The following is a 25,367-nucleotide window of genomic DNA, read 5'->3' on the forward strand; positions in this document are numbered from 1 at the left end:
CTGCTGCAAGACTTGCTCTATGCACCATCCTGCCACCACATGTTCCAGCACTGTAACTGGCGAAATACATTCTATCAAAGGGAGATTCATTTGTGGAATGACACGTCATATACTAGCTGTTATGTAAACATTGGTCATCATTTCACATTGGCATTCCTACCACCCAGTTATCAGTCAGGATGAATGGACATAGGCAGAGTGTGTATATCAGCAACACACAATATCCTGTTGTAGAATATGCTCTACAACATGACAGTAATGACCTCAGTGCCTGTTACACCACACACGCCATCTGGGTGCTTCCCCCAGCCATCAGTTTCTCAGAACTCTGCCGGTGGTAACCAGTGCTACAATGTTTCCTTGGTTCTCACCACCCACCTGGCCTTAATTTACTTAAATTCCTTCAGTCTCAACATTTCTTCACAGATACTATTCCTTTCTTCACTCCACTTTAGATTTCTATATCTTTCATTTTCTGATCTCCCAATTTTTCACCACCGACCCACCCCCCTTCCACCCCTCACCTCTGCTACATACAATGCACTTAGCTTTTCACTCTTATTAACTCATGCATGATATTTTAGTAATAATCTCTGTCTTTCATATTACCCTGTCTTCCACCTATAAGCTTTCAGGTTTTCAAATCTCATCCAGAGCACTCTCCAACAATCAGTCTTTGCTTCTCATCCTGTCTGGTAAGTCTCCCCTGACGCGGAGTTCTGGGTGACTTTTCTGAAGTCTACCGCTTTCCCTAAACCTCTCCAGTTCTTTTCCTTCACTGTCTTCCTCCTCTTCAACTCTTCTGCCAGGGGGAGGAGTGATGGCTCCAGAAGCTTGTAAAAGTAAAACCTTTGTGTGTGTGTGTGTGTGTGTGTGTGTGTGTGTGTGTGTGTTTTCTCCTGCCACCACTTGGTGAGTAGACTTTTTATCCATTTGCATCTCTTTAAACACATTGTGACATGCTAATAGTGCAAAGAATTAGAATATGTCTTCTCAATATGACAGCTTCAAAGGAAGAAAACTCATTCTAACTCTTCTTCATTTATAGGCAGAAAGCACATTTTGTTAGTTCTTGTACTACAAAACTACATCTGGTTCAGAACTGTACTAACATATTGAGATTTGGAAGGCAATGTGGAAATTAATGTCGGATGCTTTCCTGAAATTAAACCTGAAAAAGAAAGTCATTATTTTGACAATATTGTCACTATCTCCTCGCCATTTTTCCAGAATCTTTGAAAAATAAATAGTGCTACTAATATTAATGTTTTGAAAAAGTTGTGGAGAAGCATTGTAGTGGGATGAAAATTCAAGAAATTCACATACATACAAATTCAACTAAAAATAATATGAAAAAGTGTATTAAATTTCCTGACTTGTGTAAAGCTTTGTATTATGTTTTGTGAAGAAACATCTAAAATAGCTGCATATTGACCAACCTGTAACAACACACATTGTTCCAAGATTTGCAAGAGCAGTGTGTCCCATAACATTGTTTGCCATGATGCTGTATCCAGTTTGAAGAGAGGGCATCCTCGTGTGCAAAGAATACATATATTTCACATTTAGAAAGCAATGGCACCCTGTCTACTAAATTTAAATTTGTTTCTGAATAATGCTGTACTTCTAATTTTTGTAATTGAACTGCAATTTAATTTGTGAAAGAACCATATATGATTGCTGAATTGCATTTGTGGTTTGTTTTCTCCTCCTTGTTGCTTATAGCAGACATTAACATTTTTGTGGAATTCCTTCATCGTGACTTAACATGTTTGAATAAAATCCTCTTGGGTACTAAGCTGCATCATTTTGAAACAGTAAAAACAACTATACAACCAATGTTTCTATTAGATTTATAGTGACTCTTGCAAAGAGTCAAAATTTTGGTGTTTTAGTTGTTTTTCTTATTTCAAAATGCCTTGGTCTGATATGAAACAATTTTTTTTCCAAATTGACATTCACCATGGAGGCCTGCAAATCTATGAATGAATGCAATTTAATATTTAAGAAACATTAAGACTTCAGAACTGTTACTGGCATTTAATGTTTCATCTACGCACTAACATGCAATCTTCTTATGTCGTTGACCGTAGAGGAACAACAAATCCAGTTTTTGTGCATTATGTCCACCACAATGTAATCTAGCATTTATTTATTAATTGTCATGACACACATTTTGCATAGATCCATTATTTCAAGATAGTACATGAGTGGGTAATGATTCAAAATATTTAACTCATTATAATGTTAATGTTTTGTACAATCACATACAAAGGTTAGAAATACAAGTTTTAGATAGTATATGAACACAGAGTTTGATTTATGAAGTGGAAAGACTGTGTTCATTACTTACAGAACACAAACATTATGATTTATATGATAATAATTAAAGCAGAAAAAGGCACTGAATTAAAAAAAAAAACACATTAATGTATTGGAAGTAAACTTATCTCTCTGTTTAAGAATTCATATAAAGAATAGAAACACTTTTTCAAGCAAAAACACCTTTAGCTTATTTTTAAACAACCGATTATTACTTTGTGGGGAATTAATTTTTTGAAGATTTTTGTGCTAGTGTGTTTTACAGCGTTTTGCGCCAGAGACAAAGTCTTCAGGTGACAGTGTATGTCACATTTCCTTCTTGTGTTATGATGATGACATGATTTTGTTTCATATTGAGATGAATTTTGTGATATAAAGGAGACTGCCAGGTAGTAGTTAATATCCCTGTTTGCTTAAAAATATTTTGACAACTTTTTTATGAATGGAAAAAACTTTTTTTGATAGTAGTGTATTGCCCAGATGATGATTCCATAACACATCACCAATGGAAGTAGCCAAAATAGGTAGATTTTGAGACATTGATATCTCCAATTTTGCACATTACCTGAGTGACAAATGTTGCTGATCTAAATCAAGATTTGGATGCTGTGGTGTTCACAGTTAAGCGTGTTATCTTTAAGGATGCCTAAGAATTTGAAACAGTATACCCCTTACATTTGCTGGGTCTCCTCTACAATATTATATTAATTTCTTGTTGGTTTTTCTGATCAGAATGGAATTGACTGTAATTGGTTTTGCTGACATTTATTGATCAAGAATTTACTGTAGCCCAGTTTAGAACATATGGAAGTGATTGATTGGTGTTAATCTTGTAAATCTTTGGATGTTTTATTGTCTATCACAATGCTTGTATCATTTCCAACTATTCTGAAGTTGCTTGTTTTATTTGGGGACTGAGGTAGGTTGTTGACATCAATGAGAAACAGCAGGGTAACAAGGACAGAACTTTGGAGAACTCCTTAATGTGCTGTTACACAGTTGTACTCTATGCCTCATACCTGCATGTTGTTCCGTCTAACATGATTTTCTGTTGCCTGTCATGTACATATGATTTTAGCCAGTTACCCAATTGTCTTTGATTCCATAGTGACATGGTTTCTCTACAGGTATCCTAGATTTGACATGGTTAAAAGCTGTAAATAGGTCACAAAATATGCCAGTAGGCAATGCCATCTTGTTAAGTCATTTCAAAATTTTATTTGTAAATGAAAATATGGTTTTTGTTTGGAGATACCTGTTCTGAATCCAAACTGGTCTTTGCTGACTGTGTGAAAGTTGGGAAGGTGATTAACAATTCTGGCTTGTATTAATTTTTCTACTTTAGAAAATGTAGTCAAAAGGGCTAAATGGCCTTTTAGTTCTGGAGCATAAGTACAAACTTTTAAACTTCAGCATAACTTTACTTAGCATATTACAATATTTTAAGGTGATTACACTGAATGGGATTGTCTTAATTTTTTGATGCAATGTATAGCTCTTGATTTCTTTTGCATGAACTCTTTATATGAGTGGTGATCAATGGTGTTTTGGTGGATTCTTTAATTTGCACGATGTATATCCTTTTTGCAACGATGCTTTCAGATAACAGTGCCACTTTGTTAATGAACATTGGCATTGTTTAATTTATATGCAGGTCTCCAGTTTATGTCTTCTAGACATGATTTAAAAGCCAGAATAATTTTGTAATTAACTGCCCTAGCTACTTTCCAGTCATGTCCACTTTCATTCTCATAAATACTTGCACTGTTAATAGTGAGTCCTTATCCATCTTGGTCAGAGAGATCATTCAGGATTTGACCAGTAATTACATCACCTATTTTAGTCTGGTATGTAAATATACTGTGAGATAGTGTGCTCATACATGAAGTTATTCTTGTAGGGAAGTGACAACAGAAGCAGGACTGTATATGGACATCAAATTTTCCAGGTGTAATCTATCTCTGGAATTAGGTAGAAAATTTACATTGAAGTCACCTAGCACTATCACATACATCTCTTCTGCATTTAAATATGTACATTAGGAGAGAGTCAAACTGTTTCAAAAAGAGACTAAAATTTCTTGAAGGTGCCCTGTACATTGTTAATATCAATAATAAGAATTATTTAATGGCATTTCTAGGGTCCTCTCTTCAAAATGATGTTGTAGACAAAAACTGTGCACATAAATTGCACTACTTATGACATTCCTTTTACCATAGCTGGCACACCAACCTTTCTTTACATTTTCTGCAGAATAATGTTGCTAAGTTATAATTATGTATAACAAGGTTTTCTATACCACCAGTAGCAATACGCACATTAAAACACAGAATAGGGATATAATCCACACCTCCCGATGTTTTCTCTTTCCATTCACATATGGAGTGGGGAAGAGTAATTGCTTCACTGTCTCTGTGCAAGCTGTAATAAGTACAATCTGATCTTCACCTTCCATATGGAAGCAATATGTAAGTGGTTGTAGTATAGGTCTAGATTAAACCCTTGTAGTTGGCTCTAAAAATTTTCTAAATAGATTTTCATGGGATAGTGCACAGCTGTCTTCAGTTGTCTGCCAGTTCAGTTCTTTCTGCATATTCACGACACTCTCCCATTGATCAAGCAAACCTATCACCATTTGTGCTGGCTTTCCTTGTATCCAGTCAATATTTAATATGGGTCCCACATTCTTGAATCATATTCTAAGTTAGTGCACACAAGTGGTTTTATGCTGTCTCCTTTGTAGACTGATTGCATTTCCCTAGTATTCTACCAATGAATTTGGAAATATGTTTGGAGAACCTCTGCAGTGCTGTTCAAGTTTAGGGGGAATATCAGGTGGGCTGAGGCATGAATGGGAATTTGGACTGAGGAGGAAGGCATACTAGTCCATGCAGCTGTGCAAAGCTACTGTGCCAGGGTGGCAAAGTGGTTAGCACATCTGCCTGGTGAGCATGAGATCCAGGTTCTAAATTTTTATTCTTCTCTTCAGTCTTCATATATACATCATAAAATTGTGATAGATATCAACACTGTATCTTGTTCGTACATTTAGTGGTTGCATCTAACTTCTTCCATCTAGTATATTTAAAAAGAAAGATGATGAGACTTACCAAACAAAAGCGCTGGCAGGTCGATAGACACACAAACAAACACAAACATACACACGAAATCTAGCTTTCGCAACCAACGGTTGCCTCGTCAGGAAAGAGGGAAGGAGAAGGAAAGACAAAAGGATATGGGTTTTGAGGGAGAGGGTAAGGAGTCATTCCAATCCCGGGAGCGGAAAGACTTACCTTAGGGGGAAAAAAGGACAGGTATACACTCGCACACCTCTTTCCTGACGAGGCAACCGTTGGTTGCGAAAGCTAGATTTCGTGTGTATGTTTGTGTTTGTTTGTGTGTCTATCGACCTGCCAGCGCTTTTGTTTGGTAAGTCTCATCATCTTTCTTTTTAAATATATTTTTCCCACGTGGAATGTTTCCCTCTATTATATTCTTCCATCTAGTGGTTTACATAAACATTTAGTTGTGCCCACTTAAATAGTATAACAGGAAAAGGAAATAATATTAGTGTTAATGATAATTTTCTGATAAATTACACTGGAAAACAAGCTACAAAACAAATCTGTCATGTGTAAGAATAAGGAAAAACTGTTTCAAGGAAACAGTTGAAATAATTTCTAAGCTTTTTGTTCTTGGTTAGTAATAGCAATTAATATTTGTAAGTCAAATTCAGTTGCTGCTTATCTAAGGCTGCCAGCGAATAACATGAGGACTAGTGAAAGCATTGTGCCTTCTTTAAGGAGTAGAAGGATTCAGCTCCCTTTACAGAAATTAGGATTTAGGTCTTTCTTAAATCACTTCAAGCAAGTGCTCGATTGGTTCATTTGAAAAAGCCCTAATAATTTCCTGCACTATTCTTGTCCAGTCAGAGCTTGTGTTCAGTTTCTACTGATCTCTTCATTGAAAAGATAAAAAACTCTAAATCCTTTTTCTTACCTTCTGTAAAATGTCAGATATAAATATGTATATGACAGCTGGAAAATGAAAGTGACGCTTTAGAGGGGAGTGTTTTCAAAGATATATTATTGTCAGTACCATACAGAACAGTTGTGGAAGGATTTCACTTGCAACGAAAATTGCACTCCCTTGTAAACTGAAGCTATTTCTTTTCCCTTTATCTAATTAATTATTGTTAAGTCATTCCATTCTGACTGAGTGTGCCCAGTGCTGATTTAGATAGTTGTGTAGAGAGAAAGATGATGTATAGAATTAAGATTGTGAAAGAAGATGTTCTAGTAGCATTAGTCTCTTCTAACCTTGGTTACTTTGACAGATTGTAGGGCCAGAAAGCTAAATTGCTGGAGCTGAATTGGAAGCTAATGGATATATACTTACTGTGGGCATGGAAGAATGAGTACTTGTACAACTGAAAAAGTGGAGAACACAAACTTACAGCTTTATTTTGTGTGTGTGTGTGTGTGTGTGTGTGTGTGTGTGTGTGTGAGAGAGAGAGAGAGAGAGAGAGAGAGAGAGAGAGAGTGAAATGTATGTATTGTTTTTTTTCTTTTCTGCTTGTAATTATGTCCCTGTAGGTACTGCACCTCTTTCTTGTGTATATGTGTAAATAAATGATATTTATTAATTTCTTAGATAATCACACGTAAGAGGAATGCCATGTAATAAATGTTGTGAGGGTAACATGATTTGTGTGACAGTGCCTGAATTGTTTTCTGTAGAGTTGAACCAGTATGTTTTATGCCTTATCTGTGTAATCTTTTAGTGTGTGTGTTCTTTTCCATAAAAATTTTATTCCACCATATTGCTTAATTCCTTTGTAGATGTAGCTTTAATGTTGCTCTTGTTTTATCTTTGTTGCCGTGGTAACTGATGTAACTGCTCCAACCTTTCTCCAGAAAGTGGTAAGATGTAGTACTGAACATAACTTCGCCGTCAATTTTGAGACTCACTTTTTCTGTTTGACTGATGTGTTCATTTTGTATGTTCTATTTTATGACTGTATGCATGAATAAACCAGTTCTCTCTTGCATTATCAAGTGTCTCTCCTCTATGATTTATATTCTATGAGCACTGTACACGTGAAAATCTTCGAAATATTCACTTTACCTGCTGGTGCACATTACCACTCACATAATTTTTTGAATAATACATCAGTCCACATTAATTTTAATGCAATTGTGTGAAAACAATATCAATAAGTTAGTACTACTTTTTACATGAAGTTTTAGAAATTTTGCACTTGAGATTGGCGTTACCAAAGGTGTCTGTTTAAATGAACCACACAGTCAGACAGAAGCTCTAATAATAGGTTTATGTCCCATAAAATTCTCCAGGTTCGTGTGCATCCACATAATTCAAAATGGCAGTACATACACCACGGTTGACAACAGGATTTTTAAGGTTCTACACATTAACATTGTGTATTTTCCACTCAAACTGCTTTTTCCATGCAGTGGAGGTGCACATATCAAAACGACATTGTGATATACAGCTGCAGTTATGAGGTTTACATTGTGAATACATATTCAAAGTTGCACTGTTTAAGTTCATTGCAAATAATGAGGATATTAGTGTTGAAAAAAGAGAAGCATTTTCTTCCAAGTGCATTAAAATGTTAATACTGAACAGGCTCTGTTGATGCAGTGCACCTATGAATATAGGGCAGGAAGTGTGTAATGATAAAAAGAGGGAAGTGTTTGCTAAGTATTGATTAAATTTTATTTGCCTTGAAGTATATTTTAGGAACTTGGGAGCTTTTGTTTTCATTACCCTAATCATCAGACATACAAGAAAGGAAAGCTAAAGAACACATATTTATTCATACTCTTGCTAGAGTTGTATTGTCTAATGGTGTATGGTTAATACTAATTTTTATTTCAGTGTTAAACATTCTCTGAATAAATGGGATTTGAAAATTTGTATCATACATCCATGTAACTGCCAAACTGCATTTTACACTTGCATTAAACTATCAGGCTACAGTACCTGTTTCATTTTCAAGCTAAAAAAACTCAAATAATATGCCTTCTGTATTTCTAAAATGAATGAATTTTGTAGGAATATGGGTTCTTATATGAACAACACTACACTAAAAGTTTAGAACATTTTTAATGCTAAAGGCCCACATTCAAACTATAGATTCATTAAATTGCTTTTAATGTTTGTTTTTCATGTATATAATATGTGTTTGCTGGCATGTCAGATTTTGGAGGGAAGAATTGCATTTCATTACACTGACATCTTGGTAGAGGAAACAGAACTGTTTTACTAATTTATTTGGTGCTTTTATGTTACAAGTTTGATGCTAAGCTTTCCATAATTATTTGCTTTTTGGCAGCCATTTGCATGGAAAGCTGTATCAGTATCAGCTTGTGCATGAATGTCCAAAAATTGTCAGAGCAGCAGTTTAGACAGTAATTCTAATGACTGTTTTAGTCTTGCATCTGTGCTTTGTCAAGCAATCAATATTCGACTTACAAAATTTTATAGTAAAAAATTTGTTAAAAGTTAATCATAGGAAAAAAGTCTTAAAGGGACCACTTGCATCAACATATTTATATTATGTCACTGTTGATTATATCATAGTTCAAATGAATTTTAGAAAAAATCTAAAAATGTTGATTCTGCTCAATTTAGTACTAATTAATTAATAATATTGTTCATAATCTTTCTCTTTCCCCCAATATTTATTAGTGCATTTGCTTTTATGCAGCATTCTTAAATGGTGAAGAGATTGCTTACATTTTACGATTTGATCTTGAGGGTTTTCAGCTGCACTGTTCATCTACAAACATAAACATAAATGCTGAATTTCAGTTTTCAGATTTCCAAAATCTTCAGAAGGTATATCAGTCTTGGCATCTTCTTTCAAACTGCCAGTGCATCCACATCCGTATTTCTTTAGACATTGTAGAGGAACTGGCCCTTTAAATCTTGCAAATGTTCTTGTCAGTAGCAGCTCGGGTCACTGTCCCCCCCCCCCCCCCCCCCCCCCCCCCCCCTCATTGAATGAGGCATACATTTGATCGCACTTAGTGAGATGCCAATTGGCATTTACTTTGAACCTTCCTCAATGTTGAGATTCATTAGTGTAACTGTTCATTGACTTCCACACAGACTTGTTAACATTTTATGGGAACCTTCATCTGTACTATTGTCCATATTTTATACTACATTCTCTCTGTCCCACTGTTCATCAAAGTGCATTCTCTCCCTAAATAACAGTAGTATCCTGTGGTGGAAAAATTACCTATAACTCCTCCATAAGACTGATTTTGTGGGATAACCAGTCCACTGCATCAAAATCATGACCTAAATTTTCATCAAACCACAGTCACACTGTCTCTTTATGAACATTCTAATAGATACCATTTAGGAACAACTGATTGAACTTCTGTGCTCTTTAACAATCTCACACAGTTCCCCATTATATGTAATACAGAATCAAATACTAACATCAGGGCTTCAAACTTACCTGGTTGAGAAAGTGGGGAGCATATGCTTATGTTCAACGTTAATGAAACAACAGGTGTATGAGATTATCCTGTTACTAATAGCTGTTTTTTATAGTTACCATAAAGAAGACATGTCAAATTGCAGATGAGCACAATTAAAAGACACTTACATAAAGCTTTTTCTGCCACAGCCTTCATCAGTAAAAGACACACACACACACACACACACACACACACACACACACACACACACACACCAGTCATACACACAAGCAAGCACACCTTATGCATATATGGCTGGCAACTCCAGCATCTTGGGTTGGAATACAGCTATCACATTGGATACAAGCAACAATATGAAGGGAGTGGGGAAGGGGAAGGGATAGCAGTGTGTGGGTGAGGAGAGAGATGAACACTGCCTGGTTTAATGTGCAAGACTGGGACTGCCAACAGGTGCAGCTTGAGGAGGTTGTGAGGAAGGAAGGTGGGGGAAAAGGAGCAGAAAAGGAGAGGAGCTGGCAAAAATGGGCAGATGCATTGGTAGAGGGTTGCAAATAAACAGGTTGGGAGATGACAATGGAGAGGAGATGATAGGACACAGGGTGCAGGAACTGTTGGGTGGAGGGTGTGGGGACAGTATGTTACCATAGGTTGAGGCAGGGATATTTACAAGAGTGGAGAGTGTGTCATAAGGATAATTCCATCTGCGCAGTTCAGAAAAGCTAGAAGTGGAGGGAAGGACCCAGATGTCTCCGGTAGTGAAGCTACCATTGAAATTAAGTGTGTCACATTCAGCTGCATGTTGTGGCACATGGTGGTCTGCTGTTCTCTTGGCCACAATTGGGTGATGCCTGCAGTTTTACAGCTGTCATACCTTTCATCCCTGCCATATAGACTGGCCACCTGGGGATGGTGTATCTCCACTGACAAAAACTCCCTTGCTCAGTATGCTGAGGTCCACCAAGGCCTTCACAGACAGGCACTATCCCCCAGATCTAGTCCACAAACAGATCTCCCATGCCATTTCCCCTCACACCCCAAATCTTCCCATCACTCCCAAGAACCAGCCACAAAGGAGCATCCCCTTTGTCACCCAGTACCACCCCAGACTGGAACATCTGAATCACATCCTACACAAGGGCTTTGATTACCTATTATCATGCCCTGAAATCAGGGACATCCTATCTGAGACACTTCCCACCCAACCTCCACAACATCCTAGTCCATCCCTATGCCATTCCCAATCCCAACCCCTTGTCACAAGGATCATATCCCTCTGGAAGACCCAGATGCAAAACCTGCCCAATCCATCCACCCAGCAGTTCCTATTCTAGTCCCGTCATGGACTGGGCCACCTGTGAAAGCAGCCATGTCATTTACCAGTTCTGCTGCAATCATTGGACAGCTTTTTATATCAGTATGACTACCAGCCAACTGTGTACCAGGGTAAATGGTCACTGCCTGATTGTGGCCAAGAGCAGAGTAGACCACCCTATGCCACGACATGCAGCTGAACATAAAACACTTGATTTCAATGGTTGCTTCACTATCTGAGCCATCTGGATTCTTCACTCCACCACCAGCTTTTCCGAACTCTGCAGATTGGAGTTATCCGTAAAACACATTCCCCGCTCCCGTAACTAACTGTGCCTCAACCTCCTTTTTTTCCCCCACCTCCTTGCCCCACAACCTCCTGATGCTGCACCTGTTGGCTTTTCAGTCCCTGGACACTGCCAGACGGTGTTGTCTCTCTCTCCACCCACACACTACTATCCCTTCCCCTTCCCCACTTGCTCCAGATTGCTGCTTGCATCCCATGTAATAGATGCATTCTGGCCCGAGATGCTGTAGTTGGCAGTTGTATGTGTCTAAGGTATGCTTGCTTGCTTTCTTGCTTGTGTGTGTGTGTGTGTGTGTGTGTGTGTGTGTCTGGCTGTTACTGATGAAGGCTGTGGTGGAAAGCTTTGTGTAAGTGTCTTTTAATTGTGCCTATCTGCCAACCTGACATGCCTTCTTTATGGTAAGTAGCAATCAGTTGTTTCCTATATTGTTGATATTTGTACCCAGAGTTTCCATAGTTTCACTTGAACCATCTTTTATAAGCAGATACTGAGCTACACCAGCATTTAACTGGTATGCAGATTCTTTTCGAAATGTTGGAGATATTCTGCAGAATGACAAGATTGGAAACCCAATAAGCTTTTTTGGAGTCAGGAAGATATTTTGATAACATTTACCTCTACATGAATGAAAACAGTGAAAACAAGCATGAAATAGTGTTAACAAAGAGAAAAGAAATAAATGCAAAATTACAGTGAGACAGAATAGGTGGCCAGTACTAACTTACAGAATACAAAAATCTGCTGCTTTCAATAGATACATTCAAAAGTGCGAAAAAACTATTCCTAGCTTTCAGCACTGCTAGTTCTTGCTACAGGAAGGAAAAGGGATTATGTTTGGGGAAGCTGAATAGGAGGAGGATCAGATCACTCAGCCCCAAATTGATAGGGACCCACCTGTTGCAAGTACAAGGGGAGACACAAATGAAGGAGTCATCAGAAATAGTAGGAGGTGAAAGGAACCCTATTTTGTGACTAGAAAATGTTTTGAGTGCAATGAATGGACAAGAGTAGATGTAAGTGGATGTGTAGCATACCTCTCAGAATTATACTTTCTGCTTGCTTGAAAATGTTGTACAAATTGGATCGGCCTGAAAGAAGGTAACATAAAAAATTTTGTTTACCTTTACATAGATGAACAAACAGTGACACATTTGTAACGGAGCCATAACATTGTGTGAATACTAGAAGTTCTCTGTTGGGTAACTGATAAGCAAATGAATGAGGTAGAACAGTGCTTAGCACTGTAGGCTCACATTCAGCAGAAACAGAGTTCAAATATCCGTTAGGCCATTCAGTTTAAGTTTCCTGTGGGTTCCCTAAATGTTGTAAAGGCTCCTTTAGAAGAATGTGATCAAAGTCTTACCCCATCTTTGCTCTATCTGGGCTAGCAACGTAACTCATAAGGCCTTGTCATTAACAGTACATTAAATCAGAATCTTTCTTCTTTTCTGTAACTAACATGCAAATAAAGTTCTGAATTATTCAATGCCAACTAGTTCTTGAGCCCTGTTTCTCCCAAACCTTCTGCTCTACCACTGTTACTTGTAGATACACCTCAAGTGAGCTGAAATTTGATGATTTGAGAAAGTCATATTCAAAACCTGGTCATTGACTGTGGTTTAAATTTGATGGGACATAGTGAATGTTTGTAGAAAGTTAGCCAGTTGAAAACAATTATATGAAATGTTCATCGCACCTCTGCAAAGCTTTATGTAGGTACATAAACCTATATAGCCACCCAGAGCTCACTGATCAGGACATTTAAATGATATATCCCTATAATTTTAAGCATTTACATTTGTTTATGGCAGAAGATTAAAGTTATTGAATATGTGTGTTTGTCTGATGTCATGTATTTTGCAAAATGAGACAATTAAAATTATCAGGTTCTTGTATTTTACCCAGAGTTAAAGATAGTGGGACGAAGGCTGTCAAATTATTTTCCACAAAATGTTACATGTGGGTAAAATAGCCTGTTGGCCTACTGTCACAGGATTTTTTTTTGTGAAAGCTTAGTACCACATATATCACATAGTGTCATAGATTGTGTGTTCAACTGACTGCCTTGAAGACACAAGTTTTTAGTTTGAAGTGGTTGCATAATTATGTAACACACAAGAGAGCAAGGAGGTTGTTCTTTTATGTGATCTTGCAAGGTTGGCATTAGGTGACTGTAATACATGATCTGATAAAATCTTATATGGTACAGATCTTATTTCTTAGTAACTGTTGATTTTAACTGTACCATGTAATACTCAGCAGTACTTATTTTTATTTTGACAGTCAATTTTGGTCAGAGTCTGACCATCCTCAGGTCATAAAAGACACATTTAACTGCGCTTTCTAGAGGTGCAACAACTAATCATTCTTGAAATGCTCCATTCTGTTATATCACTATCATGTACATCTGTCTTCCAGTGCAAACTATTACAGTGACACTGTGCACTGGAAGATGGAAGTATATGATGTACGTTTCTAGCATTTGTAGACTTAGAGAAAGCTTTTGACAATGTTGACTGGAATACTTTCTTTCAATTTCTGAAGGTGGCAGGGGTAAAATACAGGGAGTGAAAAGCTATTTACAATTTGTGCAGAAACCAGATGGCAGTTATAAGAGTCGAGGGACATCAAAGGGAGTCAGTGGTTGGGAAGGGAGTGAGACAGGGTTGTAGCCTCTCCCCGATGTTATTCAATCTCTATATTGAGCAAGCAGTGAAGGAAACAAAAGAAAATTTTGGAGTAGGTATTAAAATCCATGGAGAAGATATAAAAACTTTGAGGTTCGCTGATGGCATTGTAATTCTGTCAGAGACAGCAAAGGACTTGGAAGAGCAGTTGAAAGGAATGGATAGTGTCTTGAAAGGAGGATATAAAATGAACATCAACAAAAGCAAAACGAGGATAATTGAAGGTAGTCGAATTAAGTCGGGTGATGCTGAGGGAATTAGATTAGGAATTGAGACACTTAAAGTAGTAAAGGAGTTTTGCTATTTGGGGAGCAAAATAACTGATGGTGGTTGAAGTAGAGAGGATATAAAATGTAGACTGGCAATGGCAAGGAAAGCATTTCTGAAGAAGAGAAATTTGTTAAGTGCCAGGAAGTCGTTTCTGAAAGTATTTGTATGGAGTGTAGCCATATATGGAAGTGTAACATGGACAATAAATAGTTTGGACAAGAAGAGAATAGAAGCTTTCAAAATGTGGTGCTACAGAAGAATGCTGAAGATTAGATGGGTAGATCACGTAACTAATGAGGAAGTGTTGGATAGGATTGGGGAGAAGGGAAGTTTGTGGCACAACTTGACTAGAAGACAGGCTCGGTTGGTAGGACATGTTCTGAGGCATCAAGGGATCACCAGTTTAGTACTGGAGGGCAGCGTGGAGGGTAAAAATCGTAGAGGGAGATGAAGAGAAGCAGATTCAGAAGGATGTAGGTTGCAGTAGGTACTGGGAGATGATGAAACTTGCACAGGATAGAGTAGCATGGAGAGCTGCATCAAACCAGTCTCAGGACTGAAGACCACAACAACAACCACAAGTTACACCAAACTAGAGCATTTTGCAGTTGTAGAATGCACACTTAAATACATATTTTATGGTCTGAGTATGGTCAGATGGTAATCAAAATAAGCTGTTTAAAAAAATTAAATACCGCAGTGTGTTGCATGATGTATTTTGTAGACTTTATGAAAACTTTTCAACGCTACCTACCCAAAATCGGTGTAATTTATGCTATTTAGGTTGAAGTTGCTTAATGGTTCATGATGTAATAAAATTTGATCAACAAAAGAATGAAACAAAAGTGCTAGAGACAATGTTAAATATGATGTTTGGTACGAAAAGAAAATTTTTTTATGATTAAAACGCACTTGTCAGGTGTTATTACTGCCCTATAGATAAGAACTCTCTCAGTTGTACATGCAACAAAGTTAAAATGTTAAGAGTATGTGGCAACGTAATGGAAAGTTGTGAAAAGTAAGCAGACTGCAAATGAATTAACTGATGAAGATGAAGTCACAGATAACATGAAATAGCTAAGTGTGGTAACACTTTGGTAAAATTTTGAATTTATGTGTAGCAGGAGCAGTTCCTAATGTAGTCATCTGATCTATATTTTCAACAGTTGCCTTAAATCTCCTTCACAAAATACTGGAACAGTAGACTCACTGACTTTTCCTTTCCAAAATGGACTGTTGCTCCTTACAACCTTCCTTAATAAGACAGTAATCATGAATAAAAATCCAGAATGAAATTCCCACTCTGCAGCATAATGTGCAGTGATATGAAACATCCAGGTTGATTAAAACTGTGTGCCAGACCGAGACTCGAACTTGGGACCTTTGCCTTTCACAGGCAAGTGCTCTACCATCTGAGCAACCCAAGCACAACTCACAACCCATCCTCACAGCTCTAATTCCACCATTATCTTGTCTCCTACCTTCCAAACTTCACAGAAGCTGTCCTGCAGACCTCGCATAACTGGCACTCCTGGAAGAAAGGTGAGAGCTTCTATGAAGTGAGGTACTGGTGGAATTAGAGCTGTGAGGATGAGTTGTGAGTCGTGCATGGGTAGCTCAGATAGTAGAGCACTTGCCCATGTAAGGCGAGGAAGTTTCATAAATAAAAATAAATTAATTAAAAGTAAGGTGGGAAAACTTGTGGAGGAGTATATTGAGAAAAAATTGAAATATTCAGCTATACAATGAGATGACAAAAGTCATGAGATACCTCCTAATGTTGTGTTTGGCCTCATTTTGCCCAGTGTAGTGCAACAACTCAGTGTCGTATGGAATCAACAAATTGTTGGAAACCCCTGCAGAAATATATTGTCATGTTGCCTCTGTAGCCATCCATAATTGCAAAACTGTTGCTGGTGCAGGATTTTGTGCATGAACTGACCTCTCAACTATGTCCCATATGAGTGATCTGGGTGGCCAAATCATTCGCTCAAATTGCACAGAATGTTCTTGAAACCAATCACGAATAATTGTGGGCCTCTGACATGGCACATTGTCATCCAAAAAAATGCCATTGTTGTTTGGTACCATGAAGTCCATGAAAGCTGCAAATGGTCTCCAAGTATCTGAACATAACAATTTCCCGTCAATGATAGATTCAGTTGGAGCAGAGGACGCAATCCATTCCATTTAAACATGATCCACATAACTGTGGAGCCACCGCTAGCTTGCACAGTGCCTTGCTGGTAACTTGGGTCCGAAGCTTCATGGGGTCTGCACTGCACTCAAATCCTACCATCAGCTCTTACCAACTGAAATCAGGACTGATCTGACCAGGCCATGGCTTTCCAGTCATCTAGGGTCCAACTGATTTGGTAGTGGAGCCAGGAGAGGCAGTGCAGGCAATGTCATGCTATTAGCGAAGGCACTCAAGTCGGTCATCTGCTGCCATAGCCCATTAATGCCAAATTTTTCTGCATTGTCCTAAGAGATACATTCATTGTATGTGCCACATTGATTTCTGTGGTTATTTCACGCAGTGTTGCTTGTCTGTTAGCAGCGACAACTCTATGCAGATGCCACTGCTCTCTCTCATTATGTGAAGGCTGTCAGCCACTATGTTGCCCATGGTGAGAGGCTTTCCCTGTAATTTGGTATTCTCAGTACGCTCATGACACTGTGATCTCAGAATATTGAATTCCCTAACAATTTCTGAAAGGGAATGACCCATGCATCGAGCTCCAACAACCATTTCACATTCAAAGTCTGTTAATTCCCATCATGTGGGCATAATCACATCAGAGACATTTTCACATGCATCACCTGAGAACAAAGGACAAGTCCACCAATGCAGTGTCCTTTATACCTTGTGTATGCAATACTACTGCCATCTGTATAATTGCATACTGCTGTCCCATGACTTCTGTCATCTCAGCATAAATTGTGTCAGCCAGTTACTTTTCTAAACACATCTGTAATAAAGTACTGTAACCAATTCCACATCAGTCAGACTTGAAAAAAATATCAATCAATGGAAAATCCAGCATGGAATGTAACAATATTATGAAAAGGGAAGTTGCACTTACCATATAGTGAAGATGCTGAGTTGCAGATAGGCACAGCAAAAAGACTGTCACAAATAAAGTTTTTGGCCCTTGAAGGCTTCGTCAAAACACACATGCAAGTGCGCGCATGCGCGCACACACACACAGTGTGGTTGCAGTTGCCCGAGACTGTAGTCATGTGTGTGTGTGAGTAGCATTTGTGTGTGTGTGATCTATTTTTGACGAGATCTTTATTTGTGAGAGTCTTTCTGTTGTGCCTATCTGTGACTCAGCATCTCTGCTATATCGTGAGTAGCAACTTTCCTTTTCATAATGTTGAAAAAAATCATCTGCAGAGATATTAATAAAAGTAGTGTAGGATAATTGTAGGAAACTCACTGAAGAACAGGGCCTAGCATAGTCTTATATAGGACAGAGTTTTCCTTAATTTTTGTCATACGTCATTCCCCTGGACTATGGATCATGAAAGATTTAACTACCTAATACATTTACTCATACCTCCATCACTCACTTAGTAGATGCAAGTAGCCCACATTCTTACAGCTAGTGTGTCTGTTGACTATTTATGTTACTAACAGTAGGTTGCCACCTGGTAAATAAATGTTTTCTCTGGTATCAGTTAATGTTTATTAATAAAGATAAATAGGCAAAAACTAAAATTTCATTCCTCGGTGAAAGAGGAGAATGGATTACAAAAACTGGAACTTGAAACCGATCAGAGATTAATGGAGGAGGTTATCTTGGAGGTTGGTGGGGTGAGGTGTAACACAACTTGATAAGATAAGTAAGTTGGCTGTTACCATAACACCAGTACCATCATAATTTTCATTGCCTCTGGCATTCCTCACTTCCACTCACCCATAAGCTTCCATTGTTGAGTAGTGTTTTGTGTCATAAATATAAATGAAAGGAAGGAAGGTTACAGTTTAACATTCCATCTACAACAAGGTCATAAGAGACAGTGCACATGGGGAATAGGATAGACGTGTGTGTGTGTGTGTGTGTGTGTGTGTGTGTGTGTGTGTGTGTGTGTGTGTGTGTGTGAAGGGGGGCAGGTGGAGAGAATAGGCAATGTCCTTGTCAAAGCAACCATCCTGGCATTCTCCTTAATGAAATTAAGGAAAGCACTGAAAACCTAAATCTCAAAGTCTCAACAGGACTCTGAACCACACTCCTGCTGAATATGAATGTTAAAATAGTAAAGATCAAAAGAAGGCCCAAAAACTAATTTTCTTTCACCATAAGTAAATCCATTTCAAATTTCCTCCTTTCAGTCCATGAACAAAGACATGTACCTTCACACAGATCTCCATAAGTGAGGACATTATTGGATGTTTCAATCAAATGGCAACTTTATTCTATCTCCCAGAAATGAATTTTCACATGATGATTGGCCTCACTTATTGCAGAATATTACACCATATTCTCAGTCAAGTTTACTAAAAGTTAATACATCGGCTATGAAACATAGAAGGTCAATAATAATTGAAATATTGCTGATCAAAACTGATTTCAAATAAAAATGAAAGATTATGCTCATCCTGTTACATCCATTTATGTTTCGGAAAACAGTAACATATATCTTCATTTCAAAATTTCAAAGATTGAAATATGACGTTACGAACCTTTAAATGACCGTATATAGTATGTCCTGTCCTTTCTTGATGCATCTACAACTGGATAATAAAAAAAAATTAATATTTGTAGGTACAATAATTTGTTACAAACAGTAAAATATGATGTGTTGGAGAGCTCAGCTACATTTTTAAAGTCAATACTTGTGGTCTGCAAGAAATTTTTACAGAAGTATTGACACTGTTCTTTTTTATGTTTGCACAGTATATGAAAAAGAAAAGAAATGCTAAACAGCAGCAATCAGTCATGTAGAAAGAATGACAAGTTGTTCAGCTTCCATGATTGTGTGTGTGTGTGTGTGTGTGTGTGAGAGAGAGAGAGAGAGAGAGAGAGAGAGAGAGAGAGAGAGAGAGAGAAAGGGGGGGGGGGCTCTGAGAAACCTGAAACTTTAGTGAGGTTTTCATTCTTGTTCATCTGCCTGTTGTTTACTCAGCATCTCAACTATACCATGAATTGTTGTTACCTTTACTTCTTCCAGAAAGTTGTATTACAAATACGTGTACCACAGACACACTCTGCATCAAGAAACTGTACTATGCATTTTTCCCCCTGAGGGTATCTGTCAATTACATTGAGCTATTCACAGTAGATTGATTTCTACCTGGTCTGGAGTACACAAGCCTGAGTACAGAAAAAAAATATTATAGCATTAAATTACTTAAAAATGGTTAATTATCAAGGAAACTGAGACTTGATTGCAGAATTTGTTATACGGAAGAGAGATGTGGAACATAAGAACTAATTGTTCATACTCTTAAGGGTACTTGTAATTAGGTAAAGTTAACTGGAAAAAGATGTAAATATGAGAAGAAATGTAAAAGGATTTGAGGATAAGAAACATTAAGAATGAAAGTGAACATACCGTTGATACCATTCCAAACTGTAATATAAAGATAATAATAAATTAAATCTGATATAAATTGCAAGAATCTATGGAGTCACTATTTATACACTCATGATAGTTATTTTCATAATACATTATCTGCCTCCACAGCCAAGTTTGTTAAAAGCATACTTGAGCACTGGTATTCAGCTTGGCAGTAGGCAGTCTGAGTCCTGGTGGTGAAAAATATTTAAAATATTATTATAACCTCTGGCTGACTGCAAGTGGAGGAGACATGGTTCCTCTTCATCACACTCTCCACTGTAAAGTTATAGGTTAAATTTCAAGTTTCATCACAGTGTCTTGCAGAATTGGACATGTGACATTGTTGATCGTGATCCATCTCCCAATCTGTTGGGTGGGCATGATTAGTTCATTATTATTTTGGTGTCAGGATTAGGTTATGTGCTGCCACATATCATCATCATCATCAACAAGAAAATTGTAGCACTACACTACCCACACTCTCATTAGAGTGGGTACATTTGCCACCTGAGATGCAAGCTGGCACAGTGATGTCAAATGGAAAGACTTGAACAGTGCTGTGAGATGTATAAGCTCATCATCATTCTCCTAATATTAAAGTTTCTCAGATAACAAATAATAAGAACATAAAAGCCATTTAATTTCGGAATACGCTCCACAAGCAAATAAATATCTGTGTTTGGTATTTTACAACATCTCAGTATAAGTAGAAAGCAAAATTTCAACATAATTTTCTATCTAGAGAAATGCAGAAATAATTAGGCCCATCATCTATTACAAAATAGTGTGGTTATGTTAGATAATGAGGAAACTTCAAAGAGAAAAAACAATAGCCTAGTTAAATTCATGCCTGAGTTTTCATCAATAAACTTCCACTCTTCTACATTTCTGCACATTGATGTACCATCATCACTTTCTCAATTCTTTTATGATGTGCTTTTTTAAAAGTTTGCAATTTTCGTTGCATGTTATAAGTTGAAATGTTGTATAGGTTAGTTATTTCCTTAGCTATACACTACATATATAAATTGTTGATGCTCATGGCCTTAATTAACTTTATACTCCAAATTATTATGAAGCAATGGACAACAAAGACTTACTAGCATAATTGGTCTGACACACACATATTTTTTACTGTGCAATTCTTTAATTGTTTGCTTAATATTGTCTTGAATTGTTAAAATAATCATATAAAGCTTTCTATTAATTTTTTCATAAATGTTCTTGTAATTAGTATTTGGTATTGATAATCCAAGAAAAAGAATGTGAATTTAATAAAGAAATTTAATCATTATGTAATGAAGATGATAACTCAAATCAGTAGACAATTCTAGAAATGTCAGAATATCCTACAAGAATAATTTTCATGCAAATAACAGGATACAGACAACAGACTGTTACCTTACTTTATTTAAGCCTGCTAATATCTGACAAATATCTGTTGCCTGTAAAGTGTGTTCCATCACTTTTTTTAGATTTTATGGTCACTAAATTCATGCATTTTTATCCAATGACAGATGCATGTAAAATAAAGGTTTGGAATGTCAGTCTGTCAGGCATCTTGTGTTTTTGTCTTAGGTCGCAGTATCATTACCAAAAAGAGCGATGGGTCCCAAGTAAAGGAATCAACAGACAGCAGCACAACTCTGGAAGACGATGATGTTAAAGGTAAGAAAATGATTTCATGTAATACTGTAATTTCATTTAAATGAGGTAAAAGTTTACAAAACTTACAGTTCTGGAAAAGGAAGTTTTGGAAACAGAGAAGGAAATTAACAAAGGTCTGGATGTAGAAAATTTTTCAGAGGAGACTGGAATAGCTGTAACATAAGCATGATGCTGCAATTAATATTTATACCATAAGAAGACAGGACCAAGGAGCTCTGGCATGGTTCTTCCAAAGTTGATAGCTTACCTATTACATTTGAGCATTCTACTCATATAATATTTGCAGTGTAGGAGTTAGTGAGTATAGCAAGTATTAACTGTAGTAATTTAATACTACTTTCCTTTCTGTTTCTTCTTTGCTTTGCATGATTAATAGACTAATAGAATTCAAACTGCATAGATTCAATACCATACATAACTTTAAAATATATCAGAATGTCATTTCTGTTTTTACAGGACAGAGCCTTTGTGTGTGTTTGTGAGCTAGGCATGCCACAGAGATTGCTTTCAGCAAAGTTGCTGTAATCTGAAACAGTACAATGTGACACCTGTTTTGTAGTATTTTCTGCTACCTCAAGATTGTCTTCTAAAATAGGGTCATATTTTTACACAATTTTACTGCTTGGCTTAATGCAGTGTTGAAATTTTATTTTATACAACATGTCTGAATTAAATGAAAATTTTCATAATTGATGTAATCATACATAGCTGTGTTGTTTGTTGTGACTGAATTTCATTCGCATACCTGCACAAGATTTGCTATTTCCTCTGTTCTACTATGGGAAATTCATTAAAGTGAATGATCTTAACTGAAGTTTGTATAGCTATTGCTGTTAGTATTTCACTTGTACTGTTATTCACTTTATTTTTTATGTCTTAGAATGCTGTAGCTTAGTAATTCTGCAGCAAATATACTCTTAATCCAAATATAATAAATTAGCAGAATGAAAGGTACTCATATCACATCTTTGATATTGAATTTATAGGCTGTTTACCAACATTTACATAATAACCAGAATTTATTGTATAAAAGAGGACCAAACTTATTCAGTGCTCTTAAGGTTGAATAGAGAATAGGAAATCTGACTAATAGGAGACAAATAATGAAACTATGCTAATGTACATTAAAGGAAGAAGTGGCTGAAGAGTTATTGGGACCAAAAGTCTTAATTGTAAAATATGAGTGTTATAAGTTGAGCCTTTTTCTGTATTTAGATTACACAGTGCAACATATCATTAAAAATTTAAAACCAAGCTAAAAATTCATAACTTTTTTCCCCTCCTTTCCTTCTTTAAAAGCAGTATTGGAATGCTAACTATAGCATTTACTTATTCGATTAATGTTGCTGAAACTACAATGACATATTTGTTCCAGTGCCAGTTGGATGAATATCTTGTTAACCTTGATACTACATTATTATCATGAATTGAAAGCATGAAATAATTTATAATATTAGCTCCCTGTGTCTACAGAAAGCTAATGAAGCATATGGCAATATTTATACAATCTTGTTTCGCGAGAATCCCTCTGTATCTTGAAAACTCTAAAGAAATAGGTGCAGGCACTCCATAATAGCATATTTTAAGTGTGAATTGATAGGTATCTGCTGGTAACTGTCCTTATTGAGCAGTGTTGGCAATGTTGGTTTGCATTTCAGGACTTGAATTTGTACTCATAAGTATTACAGTCAGTTATGTTTTAATGTCTATCAGTCTGTCTACATATGTACTCTACAATCTGTTGTGAAGTACATGGTAGAGGGTATGACCCATTGTACCAGTGGTACAATGTCACTTGACATTTGATTGCAGAGAATGAATGTGAAATAACAGATGCAGTGAAACTTACTGACAGAGTAAAACTGTTTTCTAGACTCAGATCTCGTATCCAAATCTTTACCCTCTGCAGAGAGATCTCTTGTTGCCAAGAGAATTCTATGCAAGAAGCAAGAATCTGGATTTGAGTAAAAGTCCCAGATCAGCACACAGTTCCAACTCGTCAAGTAGTTTTACATTGGCGCACATCCCTATGCATTCTAGCAAAAGCGGCATTAGGCACACTCTCATGCACCCCCCCCCCCCCTTTTCCCCTCAATGTGTCACTCACACTTGTACACTGTCACTCTCCTTTGCTCACTCTCTATCTGGCTGTTTCCAATATTTCTTAGGGATTCATTCTTCTGTCTCTTCATTTCACAACATCCAATCCTTTCAAGTGTAGTGATCTGCCAGTTCTCATTATAAGAAGAAAGAAAATTGAGTGTGTGCACCTGTTAGCATTTTGTCCTGCAATACATGGAAAGCTCTGTAAAATTCTTTCACTGTCTCCTGTCTCCATGTTAGTTGTTTAAGACTCATAGTGTGTATTGTGCCACTAGTGCAGTAACATTATGGTGGTCATTTCATACATATATTATTTGTAAAATTATGGATAATCAAGTGGAACACATATATTAACTTCTTGACTGCCAGCACAGTGTGCACTTTTACTCTTTTTCTGATGGTAGCTCATTTTATATAGTGGTTGTTGCAGTACAAGTCCTCAAGAATTTTGTTAATACTCCCACTTTATACCAGTGACAATGAATTGTAACTGTAGTTTTGCTTTTTGTGGTGCAGGATAATGGCCACAGTCTGAAATCTGCTGATAGTGCCCAGGTGGATGATGAAAGATAGAAACATTGATTTTAAAAATTTTAACTGTCCAACGGTAGCAAAGTGACTTTAAACTTTTAAAAATAGATACTGAGAACTGACATGTCATATTGTAGCTATATGAAAACACCCTATAGAGACAATAAGAAACACAGTTGAAGAGATAGCAGCTGGCTGGTCATTGAACAGTAACTCTGAGTGTAAACAGACCAATCAGTGTTCAGCTGCCTTATCAAACAGCTTTCTGGAATCTCTATAATCTGAATCATATGTGTGGCCATTAATTGTTCTACTTCATTACAATCTATTAATTGTGCCACTTCTTATATTCATTTCATAAGAGTATTACTTACATGTACCTTTTATTTTCATATATTCACTCCTTCATTTGTCTTATGTAGCACCAGGAGTGATCTATATTCCTCTTTCAAATTCCTGCTCTGGAGAAAGAGCATTCAGCATGTAAGCAAAATTGCTATTCTTTTGCATTCTATGTGGCAATTAGCACTTCATCTCAAAGGTGAATGACAGCCCATCCTCTCAATCATTGTCAGATTCTAAGCAAGAAGTCTGCAGTCTCTTAATTTCCACATTTGTTCACTTTGGCTGAATTAACAGTAAATACTTGGTGAAAATGGCTGTTTTGGTAGTAGCCAATTGGTAAATGAATAAATGAAGTTTAGAACTTCATAAGTCTGCATTCATGTTGGTATGTTAATTTTATAAATACGTGCATCATAAGTGGTGTCAGCACATTTATTTATTACGTTTCCATTTTCTCCCATGACATACCATCAAACATATTCAAAGGAATTAGCTTTACAAGTTTTCCTTTTATATGCCCCAAGTTACTGTAATAATAGGTGTGTTCTCATTTATGATATGCTAGGCAATGGCACCATGACTTGACTGTAGATCACATGGAAAGCTGTGTCACTTTTATTTTCATTGCTGTTACTGCATTGCAAACTGTATGTTTGGTAAGTATGATGATCTGCACACCTTTATCAAATGCTTGTTTTGCAGTTTTGTGTGTTTTTGTCAGCTGATTCTAAAAATTTAAGCAGTTAACTTTCTTGATTTTAGTTGCAGAAGTAAAA

At 36.9% G+C, this 25,367-nt stretch overlaps 1 protein-coding gene across 16 annotated transcripts in view; it reads left to right on the forward strand.

Moving 5' to 3' along the window:
• The window catches only part of LOC126179628 (calcium/calmodulin-dependent protein kinase type II alpha chain), a 1,032,354-nt gene that overhangs the window by 849,354 nt on the left and 157,633 nt on the right, over positions 1–25,367 (forward strand). For all 16 annotated transcript variants that reach the window (XM_049924622.1, XM_049924624.1, XM_049924625.1 and 13 more), the window contains exon 12: positions 21,523–21,612. In XM_049924622.1, coding sequence (XP_049780579.1) covers positions 21,523–21,612 — 90 coding nt within the window. The remainder of the gene's footprint in view (positions 1–21,522; positions 21,613–25,367) is intronic.

Source organism: Schistocerca cancellata, chromosome 1 (genome assembly GCF_023864275.1).
Source record: "Schistocerca cancellata isolate TAMUIC-IGC-003103 chromosome 1, iqSchCanc2.1, whole genome shotgun sequence".
Classification (NCBI taxonomy): Eukaryota; Metazoa; Arthropoda; class Insecta; order Orthoptera; family Acrididae; genus Schistocerca; species Schistocerca cancellata.